Source organism: Lasioglossum baleicum, chromosome 5 (assembly GCF_051020765.1).
Source record: "Lasioglossum baleicum chromosome 5, iyLasBale1, whole genome shotgun sequence".
Classification (NCBI taxonomy): domain Eukaryota; kingdom Metazoa; phylum Arthropoda; class Insecta; order Hymenoptera; family Halictidae; genus Lasioglossum; species Lasioglossum baleicum.
In genome coordinates, this window is record NC_134933.1 from 16,789,522 (window position 1) to 16,804,234 (window position 14,713).

At 46.4% G+C, this 14,713-nt stretch overlaps 1 protein-coding gene across 4 annotated transcripts; it reads left to right on the forward strand.

Annotated features, from left to right (window-relative positions):
• Nucleotides 1-121: 121 nt before the first annotated feature.
• LOC143209096 (uncharacterized) lies at nucleotides 122-14,392 on the forward strand. Of its 4 annotated transcripts, none has more exons than XM_076424339.1 (15): nucleotides 122-524; nucleotides 581-1,426; nucleotides 2,520-2,620; nucleotides 3,129-3,261; nucleotides 3,328-3,395; nucleotides 3,471-3,725; nucleotides 3,814-3,916; nucleotides 4,005-4,135; nucleotides 4,226-4,475; nucleotides 4,549-4,616; nucleotides 4,702-4,776; nucleotides 4,878-5,249; nucleotides 5,402-5,659; nucleotides 5,749-12,798; nucleotides 14,093-14,392. In XM_076424339.1, the coding sequence occupies exons 3-14, from the start codon at nucleotides 2,521-2,523 to the stop codon at nucleotides 5,865-5,867; spliced, it is 1,932 nt and encodes a 643-aa protein (XP_076280454.1). In that variant the 5' UTR covers nucleotides 122-524; nucleotides 581-1,426; nucleotide 2,520; the 3' UTR covers nucleotides 5,868-12,798; nucleotides 14,093-14,392. The 4 variants fall into 4 exon arrangements, with proteins under 4 accessions (XP_076280454.1, XP_076280455.1, XP_076280457.1 ...); XM_076424340.1 differs by having other exon boundaries at nucleotides 122-508; XM_076424342.1 differs by having other exon boundaries at nucleotides 122-1,426; nucleotides 5,749-12,765.
• The last annotated feature ends 321 nt before the right edge of the window (nucleotides 14,393-14,713 follow it).

The following is a 14,713-nucleotide window of genomic DNA, read 5'->3' on the forward strand; positions in this document are numbered from 1 at the left end:
CTAACAATGATACATTTTAATAAAAATCTGTACAAGTGAAAGAACTGTCAAGTTTAAAAACGTCCGCCATATCTAAAAGTAGTGTGTCGCCATCCTGCGGCAAAAATGCGATACCGTTACTGTCAAGTAGCTTTGCTGTTGTATTGTAGATGGCGCTTAATGCCCTTCGCAGAAAGATGAGGGGTATTTTATTATAAATAGTAGATAAGAGAGAGAGAGATAAGAGTATTTTCTATTCCACAGAGACCCGATAAATCCACTGTTAAATTCCCTAAACGTCTCTGTCAATATTCATTCAATAAATTGTATTTCAATCAAACGATACTTCTAAAGAAGGAGGGGATATAGAATAAAAAATTTTAATTTCCCCGCGTGCTAGTGGTAAGAAATGCCATAATGGGGCGACACTATCGCGTTAACAGAAAAATGTATAGAGTTACCCGACCCTGAGTAGTCGGACGCTTCGAGACGAGGAACACGACATTGAAAGAAGGGGGGGAGCGGAGAGGTACTTACGAAAAAAGGTAGCAAAATTATAATCGTTAACGTGCCCAATCTACATTATATAATACGAACACAGTCTCAGGATCGATGAATGGAGGCGTGCATCGCGGCGTTCCGCAGTGTGTCACGTTATCGTACAAGTAGTCGAGTGGCGTATCGGTCGGCATCCATCGGTCGTTGTCGCCGCCATTGTTTGCATGGGCGAGCAATCGAGCATACGAGCGTGAAAACGAAGAAGAGAACGGCGAGGAACGAGCAAACGAGAAGACGGAGAACGACACACGGCCAGCAGGGCGTACAAAAGATACCTGAGAATTGAAAACCGGTTCGAAAGACGAGCTATGAAAAGCGTCTGCGCTCCGCACGTTCGAGTGCGGTTTATTGTCTCGATCGTCCGAGGGGCAAATCGGCGACCAAGGGTTGCAGGAGTTGTTTAGTGCGGTTTGATCGAGGGTACGAGACCGTTTCGGTATTTCTTCCCTAACTAATGTGGCCGTTTCGGACAGTGACGGTCACGACGCACGGCATGATAGAAAGCGTGGAGCGTTGCTCTCCCGTGTGCTACGACGCTGCCGATGCAGCTTCGCCGAAGAGATCGGACGCAATTTGGTCGTTCCCTTGACCGGATTACGTTCGCAAGTCTCGAAGAAAGTAACAGTGGTGATGAACAATACCGTGCTGTGCGCGAACCTACGGCGTTTCGTTGAGAATTCGTCTCGAAAAGCTTCCTCGCTAAAAAATGTGTTTCCGACCGAATATTCTGTAATTCTGTGATCTCTCAACGACACGAATCACGGCGAAGCTTTGTGTGCTGCTCGACCCGCGCTCGCATTTACCTGAGAACATTATGTGATACTTCGTCTGTGGGAACTCTCTGCGCCCCTTCCTCGCCACAGCGTTTTGGATCTCAAAACACGCAAAGGTTAGTCCCACGAGAATATTCATTCAGCCTCGAACAGTAACAACGGAGATCAAGGTCAGATGGTTGGGATTTAAGGGGTTAACGTACTGTACAACTTCCGGAAACCTCCCAAAAGGCTTTTCAATGGTTGTTATATCTAAAGATCCTCGACTGTTCTCTTTACAATAATAGTTCTTATTGATAAATTTAGATCGCTGAAGAATCGATCGAGAAACCAAAAGATTGACAATGTGTCGTTAATTTTTAAAAGTTCATAAATAACCACGGGTAGGCAATGTGTCGAATGCTACTTCGAACCGTCGAAGATAAAATACAAAAGGGTCAATTCTATTCGATCAATCACTATTATAGGTGGTGAGCGAAGTGCTAAAACTTTGTTTACCTGATTTTATAATTTCTATGGAAAAATCGGCAAATTTTTCCGACTTTGGTATTCTAACCCCTCGAGAAGAGGATGCGCAGAAGTGGATGCGACGATTCGCGCATCGGTCGCGCACGAAAGGGTAGTAGATATGTAGGAGGCTTGCGGAAAAGGGAGCACGAGTGGAACGATACGGAAAGAAACACGTGTACCTTGTTGAATAATGCATCCGTCTCACAGGTTTTGTACGTAACTGCATTTTCTGGCTGTCTCTGGCAGTAGTGCACAGCCACGAACGACACCGACCGCAACGAGACCTTTTTTTCACTTTCGGTGATTCCGTTACCGCCGCGGCTAGTCGGAACGCCGAATGACAGACGTCTGCTGATTGTGTTTCGGGCAAACAAATCCGCGATAACGATGATAACGAAAGAAACGACATCGATATTCCGGCCAGCCAACGAACGATAAGCCCGATCGTATTTCAGTGGTTCGTTGTCACTTCGCTGATCAATTTCCTCCGCGGGATTCGACGAAACGTAATTCGAGTATCCGGGGCCAACAGATTAACGTCGGTCACGTACGTGCGATTAACATATTTTAAATACCGCGATCTAAACTGTCAACTTCGAACTGCTACGTAAGCAGGAGAGCGATAGCGAAGTGTTTGACGTTTCGGCTGTCGCGCGTAAACCGTTCATTTTCGTATTTTCTTTGGTTTTCTGATTTCAGGATGCTGGACCCTTCCTTTCCGCACCGAGAAGGGAATCTTGGCCCTGTGACGATGCTGATGCTTTTAATTCTATCGTTAAGCGACGTACCTTCCGTGAAAGGTGAGCATGCAATGTAGAGCCACCGGTGGCATTACCATCCCTCCCTCTCCCCTCTCTTCGCCGTGTGTCGGCCAATAGAAGAAGCGTACGTCAAGGTAGCGGCCGTCGAATGATTTGAAATCAATCCGATTTGAAACACAAATTAGTTTCCTCGAGGCTTTTCGAAAATTGCGTCAACTGTATCAACAAAAAGGAAGATTTATTTGAGAAATGACTGTAGTCTTTTATTACTACTACCACACAACTTCTAGCTTCACAAAAAAGTTCAAATAGTAGGGTCTCGGTAAAAAGAAGATTATTCTCAAGGGTATTTGATCATTGAGTCACTGTGTACAGAGACATTACCGTATTTGCTCTACTCGGTCATGATTATTCCGACGAATTGATAATCTACCAACCGGTTTGCTTCAGTTCGTTCGCAAGGTCCCGCGGGCTCATTAAAATGTAATATAACGAGTGCATTTTATCAATAAAAACGATAAGAGTACAGTGAATGAAACTGTCCTAGGTTCCTGCGAGTTCCCGGCGAGTTGGGCCGGTGAATGGTACGAGTATAGCAAAGTGGTATCGGTTACCGTAAACGCGACCTCCCTGGGTGAAAGGACGTGTGTGGAGCGATCTAGCGATTCGTACATCACCTAGTAAGTAAACTTAATGCTTGTGGAGCCTCTTTGTAAAGTAGAGTTTACATTGATTCTTTGTTTTAGCGGAGATAATTGCTACTACTGCCTAATCGTCAACGACAGGCACGAAAATGTAATACAGTTTCGCGAGGGTAAGAAGTGACTAAAAGTTTCCCGTACGAAAAAATTCATCCGACTTCACGCTAATCGATCTTTTCCTGTCGCAGGATATTGTCACCCAGTACAAACTTCGTTGGAGGAAATGTGCTCGACCATCAAATCGGACGACACCCTTTACTCGATGTTCCGCGTGAATTCCAAGCCGATACCCTGTCCCTTCAGTGGATCGTCGTTCACGTTTTCGTACGACAAGGGTTATGGCGAGTGTCTGTCTCCTGTCAGCCTCGGAGAAAAGTGCACCGACGAGAGTAAATTGCTCCTGAAATACCAAGCTTGCCCGGACATTACGAGCGAAAGCAACAGTGAGTTCATCTCAAGATATACTGAAGAATCGGTACTGGTGTGTCTGAATTCAACTGAACAGTTGTCATAAATTGTTTGGAATTTTAGCGGAAGAACTGCAGTGTCTCGCTGTGTGGAACGACGGTCGTAACAAGTACCTAGTTGGAACCTTGAAGGGTCGAAGCGTCTCCGGTGCTGAGAAAACCTACAGGTATGCTCGCTTTCAAGCACTCGGTGATTCTACTATGATGCTATCGTTTTCCCTTTTTAATAAACACCGTGATCTTTGTTTCACATAGATGTTTCTTGTACGAAGAGAAACCGCATCATCAGGGAAAGGTAGTTTACCTGCTAGCTCAATCTGGCGAACCCACCTGCAACGGCCTAACCACAGTCTCCGAGGGATCGCCTACGATCAAGTTGACAAAAAGTAGGAAACTTGTCTTGATTAATTCTTTTGTTCTGGTGCCGTTTTTTCCGTTTCATCTGTTCTAATCGTTCTTCTTGTTGGTATGTACAGTCGATAAGGAGCACAACAAATGTAAATATCCCTCGTGGATCATCGAGCATCACGACTGGCATTCGTTGGACGGCACCAAGGTCTACCACTTCACGAATAGAAACGCGACGCTGAAAGTTCGAGTACAAAACACCGAGGGGGACACGTTCCACGACGAGAAGATTGTTTGCCACAATTTGGAGAAATTCCACTCCGCCGACAGCACGCAAGGTCACAAAGTGCAATTAATTGCCCATGTAACCAGTGGCTGGTAAGTAAACGCGTTACCTCGAACCGGAGAGGGCTTTCGAGCAGAACCTAATGACATTACGGGGTGGTTGCAGCGATATCGGTTACGTTTGCATGATATTCCACAAACGGGATCACCACATTATAGAGCTGCAGCAGTCGGGTGAGTACTTTTCGAGCGCTTGCGCGTCTTGGCGCACTTTGTATCCACACGTACACACATGTTTCTGACCAATGATCGTCTGCAGATCAAAAGGCCATAATGCCGGACGAAGCGTGCTCACTCTCGGACACATCCACGATGCCGTACACCACGCTGATCAGTAAGTGATGTAGTTGAATATTGTCAGAGACCTTCCGGGTTGCAATGACCGCGATGTTCACGAAGCCAGTGCCGATCGTAATCGATCGCTCGTTGATGCAGGCTCGTCGCTACGTCAGAGGAAGTGTCCGAACCATGGGAGATACACCATGCTCGAATTTACTCCGTTCCACCTGGCCGGTACGCCGTCCCGTCGACAGCGTCGCAACGAGAAGCGTTCATCTAGGATCGTTAAAAGAAGAACGTGGAACGAAGACCCGCAGCAGGCGAAGACGCACGATCAGCTGCAACGACAACATCAGCAACAGCAGCCACACCATCATCATCACCACCACCATCAACACGGAGGGGAACAGCAACAGCAGCAAGAACAATACGGAGACGAGTGCAGCAACACCGACGTTGAAATAGGATGCAGTTCGCCGGATCAGAGTGAAATTATTACTAGAAAATCGTGTGACAGAGAAGAAACGAGTAAGTGTCACGATTCAGAACACATTACCGCCTTTCCTTTCTCCAAATCTCTATTTCACATCGGTTACTTTCATTTCTGGTTTCGCTCGAGACCCCCTGCAGAAGGATGCCACTATAGTTAATCATTTTGGTGCATTAATCATTTCTCGCAGCGTACTATTGCCATGGAAGCTGGGAAGAAAGGGGTGCCTGGTACACAATAGTGTCTCGACAAACCAGCCAGACCTCTCCCGGACAGGGGCAGACATATTGTTTGTCTATGCGGTTGAAAGGCAACGCGGGAAAATCGTCAACGGGAACAAGTAGTAAATCTAAACAGCCCGAACAAGAGCACTGGGTTACAAGATTGGACTATGTTTGTCACAGGGAACCTGCAGACGACGTGTGGACCCACAGCCTCATGAATCAAGGTACGTTGCACGTGAATCGATGGTACTCTGCCTTTTCCAAATCATTGTCGTGCTTCTCGCATCATCGTTGGCTGCTTTCTTTGTTGTAGGTGTTTGCGAGGACGCAACGAAGGCAGCTTCCAGTTTAGCGCCACTCCTTCCTCTATCGAAAATCTTATTTATTATAATTGCTGGGAATTGCGCGGCCTACAAGTATCTGTTGAGATGATATGCGTGTTTCAAGTGAAACAGAAGCGATGCTCGAGGCGGTACCGTTCCCCTGAACTCTTGTACAAAACGAGTGAAGAAAAAGGTCGGCAAACCCCTTCGAGCTTTCGTGTTCCTCTTCTCGAAGAGGTCGAGACCAAGAGTGATAAGCGAGAACGGTTCAGATCGAGCGCCGCGAATCGTTGAAAAAAGCCGCGAACCTCGACTGTGCCGTTGACGGATCACGCGTTCCATCATTTCTCATTGTTTCCTTCTTCTTCTTCTTCCCACTTTCATTTTCAAACTGGTTCAACGGCAGCTCATAGATAATTATAATTTCTTTCTTTTCGATCTGCTTCTTTTATTCTACATACTTTCATTCTGTTCATTCTGTCCGCTTTAGCCCATCCCTCGACTTTCCTGTTTGCTTGTTGGTGTTTGAACACACCGCTCGACGCAGGACCGTGCCGAAACCACATTTTAGCCTTTGTTAATTGGACGTATTTTTTCGTCACGGTCCTGCCGCTTTGCATACTTTAAGGACGTACTTAGATTTTATACGCGAGGACCGTCCGTTCCGAGCGACAACAGAGAATTTTTTAATGACATTTCTATCCTGTGCATTTATAAGTTTTCTACGTTTTTTTTTTTATCGTTTTTCGAACGCGTGTCGAGAGCAAGGCGATCTCTGTCGCACCGAGAGGTACCACAGACGTTAATTTAAGAGAATGCGAGCAACGAGACGTTACGATTATTCGAGAGAGCTTGCGACTTTCTAAAGACAAAGAAAAAGAGAGAGCGAGAGAGAGTCTGGCAGACAAGAGTAAGAATCAGCAGACTATCGAGCACCCGTGGCTTCTGTAGATACAAGCAGGGTATAATGAGTCAAGACCACGTTCGATCGATCGCGGGTGATGATTCTACGACTAGAGGTTTCGTTTGACTAACGCGTAACAATTACAATAAGAGAGTCCTTTTTTTACTTTTTAATCGACTACACGTTGTACATATAATGATTTAAGCACTGTATAAAGACTGTTTTTAAAGAGTATAAGATTTTCCACTATAAACGATCGCGACGGATCATCGAAGCGCGCTACAGATTCACGCAATCATCAATCGGACTGATGCAAGGGGAACGACACGAATAATGGCCTTTGCCCGCAAAGCGAAACTAGACCAAATCCAACCAGGAGACCGAGTACACTGTATGTACAGTATTCGCTCCGAGAGTGAACATACCTCGGGACTGAAGTTGATCGCTAGATTGCTTTTCATGAATTATTTTATAGAAACGAGAATAAGGCTTATTTCATTCACGAAAATATTCCTTGTCACAAGAATTTTAACTATTTTCTACTAGTTTAAACATTTCGAAATTCGGTAAATGCGTAATGATACGCAGTCTAATGATCACTGTAGAGAACTACGTTATTTCGAACGTAAAGAAAACCCGAATGCAGCTGGGATGCTTTAAAAGTCCGTGAATCGATTACAATTGTAATGCAAATAGGACTCTCTTGCCAACATGCTTGTGAAACTTTTCTGATCGAAACGAGATCTGACATAATTCGGATCTCATTTTAATCTGGAAAATCTCGTAAGTACCTTGGCGAAGGTTTTGCGAAGAAATGACTAGAGAAAGATAGTTTTTTGTCTTTGCATTGTCTCGCAGATATCCTACCTCGGATCAACCGACTATAATAATGAACGGAATCGTATTTCGATCATTCTTGGAGCGAGTACTCTATCCAGTGGTTGGCGGACAACGATGCGATTCGTTTAAAAATTCAAAGAACCATTCTCGAATCGCGCTCGTTGTTTCCTCATTCGGAAGAACGCCAAGTGAATCGTGTTAGATCCTATGGAAAACGTGGCGCGTCCATAAACCTCGTCGCACTCGCAGCACTTTAGTTCGTAGCGAAAATTGTCAGAGGTAAAACGAAGCTGACGCGCGTCGGTCTAATATCCATAGGATAGAGGAACTTTTTTAAGACGGAGATAAATTTTTATTTTTATACGCATAAAGCCATCATCGTTCCTGGTTCGATTCCCGTTCGTTCAGACATTCTCAGACTTGATTCTCCTCCGGAGAACCCCTCGCCACACTCGGCCGATCAGATTGTTTCCTCCCCACTGTACACGCTACCTAAGCCTGCCTGTTTTTTATACACATTCACTTTGTTCCCCGATATCCACTCGGATACAATTTTGATAAGAGACTACCGTGGGCCGCGTCCACTAGGAATTTTCCTTCGACGAATAAGAACGAGAGCGTGAGAGAGAGTAAGAGAGAGCACGTTTCTATGCGTCTCTGCGAGCCAGTTACTTGGTACACGCGATTCTCAACGAGCGGAAGAACGTTTGCATTTTGTTTCACATTTTCTTACAAAACGACTGCCCGCGTCTTGCGCGTACTAATCTTAAGAGTTAAAATACTATGCACGTTGTCATTTTGTCGGAGTAGATGTTCCTGGCGACGGATCCGCGTCACATGTGTCGAGTAATGACGAACGTCTCGGGGGGATGAAGGTGCGTGTCGCTAATTATGGACGTGGTCCGACAAGGGGTGTGCAGCCCCTAGTCGAAACTCTCCGGTATTTCCAAGATAGTGAAATCGAAAAAGGAGGGTACTATAGATAATCGTAATTACGTCAAATAATTGTTCACTACAAGTGTCCAAATAATTAATATCACAAAAGAGATAAAGCTCATTGGAGGTCCTTCTTTTTTCGTGAAGGGGAAATGGAATTGTGTTCGGCTATAAATACCAATTGTACATGTTATTTCCATTGATCACGCACGCTGCAACTGGGTGTGTCATCGGAGTTATTTCGTTGGGGAGTGTAACAATGCCTATGGATTTTTTCATTAATTTCGTGGTTGAAGATTTCGAAATAAATTTCGTAATTGAGATGAAGAATTTTATCATCGATCATTAATAAGAAGAATTATTATATTTTATGCTTTGTTATATATGTTGTTTGTACGAGACCGTCAAGCATCCAATTAACAACAAATGCATACCTTAACTTACGGCTTACAACATAATTTTTAATCTATAATACTACACGCTTAATCTACGACACATTTTTTCCTTTTAACTGCCTATCGTCTCCTCTTGTACATAATATCGCTTTAAAGGAATCGATTTAATTTCCTTTTAATCCTACGGCCTCTATAAGAAAATGCGATTATAGGCTGCTTCAAGGTGAGAAACTGAACTTTCGGAACTTTAGTAGCTGATTGAAAACATCTCGGATTTCCGAATGTCCAAACTTCCGATACTTAACCCATCCTACCACCGAAATAAAATCCATGTTAGAAACGAGAACAAAAACAAAGAATTTATTAATTGGTTACTTTGACGTTTTCCTCTATTTCCAAGATAGTGGGAAAACTCGATCGATGTATAAAAATGTCTCAAAATATATCTACACGTTTCCGGAGCATATTCATATACAGCGACACGCACGCTAGAGAAGGGAGAGACGCGTAGACACGCGGAGGGTTGCGAGTAGTCGTGCGCGCGTAAAACGTAACTGACCACGAACAACAATTTTTACAATGTGTAACTGTACATGTACGCGTGTGCGCTTTTGTACATTTTGTATAATGGGTGCGTGTTTCCGAGCCTGGAGTGCGTGCGTAATGAAGCGTGTGACTAAAAAACAGAGAGAAAATAACGAAAACGAAGAAAAAAAGAAGAAGAAGAGAAATACGTGCACTCTCGTGCGCGTACTCGCGATACTCTATTGTTTCTTTAACTATTGTGATGTTAACGCAACAACGACGATCATAACGACGATTGCCGACGATAACTACAAAGACGATCTCTCTCGGAGATAGAGACGGCGTACGATTCAGAATAAAAATAGTAGCGTTTAAGAATATACACCCCGTGCGCTGTTGGCCTCGACGGTCAAGCGTACGCAACGAAACACGCGAGATCGATCGCCGCGATGATCGATCGATGCGCGAAATTCACCAGGGAGAAAGCGAACCTGTGTTAACCGAGACACGGCGGCGAGCCTCGTTTCGAAAAGTGATCGTACAGTCCGACTGTTTCTCATCGTTCCTAAACCGGCGAAGTCTGCGAGCCCCGTTCGCGATTCGCTATTCGGAATTCGCTGCCGGGACGCGCGACGCAGCATCGAGATTTTGTTGTCAACGGTTCGTCGGGGAATTGCTTCTCCCCAGGGAAACGATAAACGATCGACGTCGCGCTACCGGTTCACCGTCGATCAACACATCGGACCGTGAACCGACAGGGCCTCTTTACTCGATCGAACAACTCGGTGGACAAGTCTAAAGCCGGTGTCGGTGTTTGCGATTCACCAGAACCATGGATCAAATGTTGTGACCCATAAGTAAAAGCTACACTGTGTGTAACGTTTATTATTATATTTTGAATATGACAAAATACACATTCATGTACAGAAAACGTCGTTGCTCAGACATCCATGCGATACATCCCGCCACACACTCCGCGCGAACGTTCTCCCAGCGGGTGCCATTGAATTCTCTTGAAACTGGCCGGAAATGCGTTGTTTAGCAATGTTCCTTCACATTGACTAGGATTTTCGTCTCGGAAATCGCTAAAAAGAATACACGACGCATGTCTTTCTTTGACGAAGTCCTTCCAACTCTCGATCAGCTTTTCGATTCCTTTCCAGAGAAACTTTCACAGTATCAGTTAGGGTTTCCAAACCATCGGTATCTATCCTCGTTGGTCGACTCGAACCGATTTATCGGAGAGATAGAAAAATTAGTTTTTAACCTTGGGATACGACCTTTGAAATTTTGTTGTACTCGATACGTGTCCTTCGCATGCGTCGCAAATACTTTCAATGACATCTTCAACCGCATTGTGCTTTTCAACTCGTTCGTTCGTTGACTCTACGAAATAAAAAATACCGTTCGAAACACTTCGCACGTTTCATACGAGCCTTACGCATCTCTCGCACGGATCTCTTCTTTAGCGAGTAAATGAAGTTTCCGACGCGAAGAGAATTTACGTATGCAGTGTTTGCGGAAACATAAATAGATTGGAAAATAGTAGTGGTAGTAAAAAGGCACCGCATCGCGTCGGTGTCATCGTACGGGAAAGTATTACAAGGCATAGGAAAAAGTTTCTATGAAAACATCGCATAAACAAAGTCCGGCGACGGTCTACATAGAGCGAAGCGCGATAAGAAACAACGCGACTTACTGTGTGATCTAATACGCACAGCCACAACCTCCCTGCTAAAAAAAACTATTGTAAACAAACGTTGAATGGTTTTTCGAGTTCCGCGTTGTATCGACCGGGCAATCCCTTGTTGGACCGAACGACTGGCATTTAAAACGCGTACAGTTTGTCGGCAGTGGTTTCGCTAAAATTGCGGAGTTTGTCGATCGGCGGCTACTGGGCGTTGTTTGATTAATTTGCAACGTTGAATTTCTCTCCGGGGCCTCGCTCTGTCGTTTCCTAAATACGCGAACAGCCTTGCATAACGAGCGTCGAAATTGTGCCTTGTCGCGCATACAGAGAAGTTTGATTGCGAACGCGACGGTAAAATGTGGAAGGGAAGCCACGTGGATACGGTGGATCGATAGGCGTGCTGTTTTGACAAAGCGGTCGATCAACTGGTATGCCAACAGTGAACTCGAGGGCGTGCATCGAATCCGCGTTAAACGGTGTTTAGGTATGCAAGTCGGAGCGAGTGCAACGCAAACACGAACATCGCCGTACACGCTCTTTTCGTGTCCTTCTCTGCTCTCCTCTCTCTTTCTAGAAAGAGAGAGGGAGATAGAGAGAAAGAAAGGAAAAAAAACTCACTCTCTCGACTAATTGGTTTCGCTCGGGAAATTCTACCTGGTCGCAAAGTGTGTCAGGGGAGCGAGCCAATTTCGAGGGAGACTATCGAATTATTGGTACGCTCGTGTGCGTACAGGTTCGATCCGGAGGAGCGAACGATGCGAGACTAAAAAGAAGTAGAACGGTGGAAGATGAAATGTAGGACACAAATGAACGGGGTGAACGGTAATAGCATCTAGGAAAGGGTTGCGTATCTGCGCAGGTGTTGTATAGATTCGCAAGGGGTTCAATAATTTGCCACCGATACGCGATACATACAAAACTTTTATAAACGTGAATTCAATCGTTTCCCCAATTTGCTAATCACCAGTTGTTTTTAATGTTCTTCATTTCGCATTTGACGGTTTTCTACATCGATCGCGTTTGCAATTCGTGTTCTACATTCTGTGTTCTACAGGCCAATCCCGGCGCCGGAGAATTCGAATGTAACGAGACCGTTTCCCGCATTGTTGACGACTGCATGGCCACGATACGACAAATCGATCGATTCGCGCGGACGAGGGCTTCGGCCAGTGTCCGTTCGATTGTACAACAAATCTTCGCAGCAGAATGCGATGCGAATCAAATCGACGATTAAGAAACGAGAACGTGTCCAGAGACGCGACCGTTCGAGCGTGTTCCACGGCTACGATCTCCGTTTCGCTCGGGGCGACGAGCAATTAGCGTGTTGCTACATTTTTGTAATCGTTGTTGACGTTTCGCAATTCCGGCCAAGCCTCCTCTCGCGCAGTTGCGAGTCGCACGGTGGTCGTCTTCGTCGTGTTGTTGGCGTTCTCGTAGTTCGGGGATCGGGCAAGGAAATGCACGGCGAAGAAAAGCACGAGCAGAGTGTCCTCTTAAACGAGAGGAGAACGGAGAAAATAGAAAGACGAGAGATAAAGAGAGATTGAGAAAAAGGGGAGTGAGAGGGAGGGAGGGAGGGAGAAGTTGGATACGGGTCGCCGGAGCGACGCGACGGTGCTGCTGGTTTGGTAGTTTCACCCCCTCGCCAGGAAAGCGCAGGCGCTAATGTCCTTTCTCGGTGGTCGTGTTCCACGCCAGTTATCCGTGGAATGCGAAGGTAAACGGTGCTCTTTTTCTCGAGAGGACGCAGGTATCTGGATCAAACCTTTGTTTTCGTGCATCGCAATTACCTCGGCCGACGATATCAGGCAACCCTGTCCGTCACACGTTTCACCACCTAGAGATCGACGCATGCTGCACCCCTCGGTGTTATCGTGTTCGCCACCGCACCACCTCTCGCATGCTGCACACCACTATCGTGCTGCCAATGTACCCCTTAACAAAAAGTTCGCCCGCTAATCGAGTTATAACCCGTCCGTCCACCACTTTCATGCCCGTCAAACACCCGGTTTTTTTCGTGACCATTTTCATTAATGCACCGAGTCAATCGCGCGAGCCGTATCTCGTATCTCGCTCGTGCCTCACGCCATCGAGAGGTCACCATTCGCTTTACGCAACACGCTTAATCGCGACCCGAAACAATTACCCTCCCAGTCATCCACCTACTGCAAAACAAACAGATCATTGTGCACCGTGTAAAAGGAGCAACGTGATCGTCCTGGGCCTCCTCGGCTTCTTGGAAACACTCCGCCGTGTTCGGTATATCGCTCTCTCTCTTGCTTTCTCTCCTGCCATTCGTTTCGATAAGTGTTTCCAATTAGAGCTCGTTCGATGTTCATTCGATCCATGCCTTTCCGTTCGGCAATTACTTCGGCCACCCGAGAACAATGCTGCCGCGTTGCCTTTTATACACCGCTCCTCCACAGTCGTCGCATTGTTGACGTTTTCGAGAGATCCGATAGCTAAAGAAAGCCGTGTCTATATTGCTTCGGGAAATTATCTAATTCGATGGAAAGCGGCCCCGGCGTGGCAACGGAACGGTTATTAAATTTTTCAGTCGCTCGAATAGCCGATTGACTCGAATTGATACGGAATTCCAGCGACCACTGGAATCTCTCGCAACCGGTATATAATCAGAGAAGGAGAGAGCGAGAGAGAGAGAGAGAGAGAGAGAATTACTGCGATCCCTGACCACCAGCATTTTGGCCGAGGCGACCTTTCTACCTAGATTCTCCCGTTTGCATGGTCGTTTGATCGTTTAGCAACCAGCGTGAAATTATCGATTGCCGCGCGATATACATCTCATATCGGCAAACAGGAAGGATATTTCTAGGCAGCAATTCGATCGGGAGAGCGAGCCGTTTCTTCCCGTTTGATCAATGATCGGGCCACATCGCGCCGCTGGATTTTCACGCTTTCGCGAATCGTATGTCGTTATTCCGTTTCTCGCGAATGCCCCGGTCGATTGATTCGTTGACCGAGATATCGGGTCGGTTCGATTCGAAAGGGGTCGCTAATCCCGCCGACCATGTTTCGCATTGTAGACGCAGAGATTCGACGTATTCGAGTGTACGCGAGATCGTTCGAACGCGAAAACCGTTCGACAGAGAGGAAAACAGAGAGAAAGGGAGAGAGAGAGAGCGAAAGAGTAAACCACGAAGCGAGTGGGAGGAAGGAGAGAGTCGGACGGAAACGGGATGAAGAGTACGCGGGGGTCAAAGTTCGAGACAGAACGGATCAGTGAACCACGCAGAGCGATTAACGCGCAGCTCGGCTAGAAGACTGGGATCCAAATGTCAGACACCGGGGTCGCGGCTCCTCGCAGTCACATGCAATAAAAAGACCGCGGTTACGGGGTCGTCGACGTTGCGTCGAGAATCACCGTCGAAATTCGCGGACGGTGTTCGACGGAGGAGGATCACACGAACGTGGAGGAGGATCTCTGAAACGAGAAGCTTGAACCCCGAGTCCGAAAGGACCCGGAGACAAGGCGATCGGAAGAGAATCGAGGAGCTAGGGCGAGGCGTGGGGAGGCATCACCAAGTTGGACTAAAAGAGCCTCGTGACGGAGGGGCTTCGTACGGCCCTGGCGCGATTGCGGCATTGCACCCCCACGGGGGGTTCTCTGCCAAACACACCGAACTCGTCCTCCAGCCCGGAACACA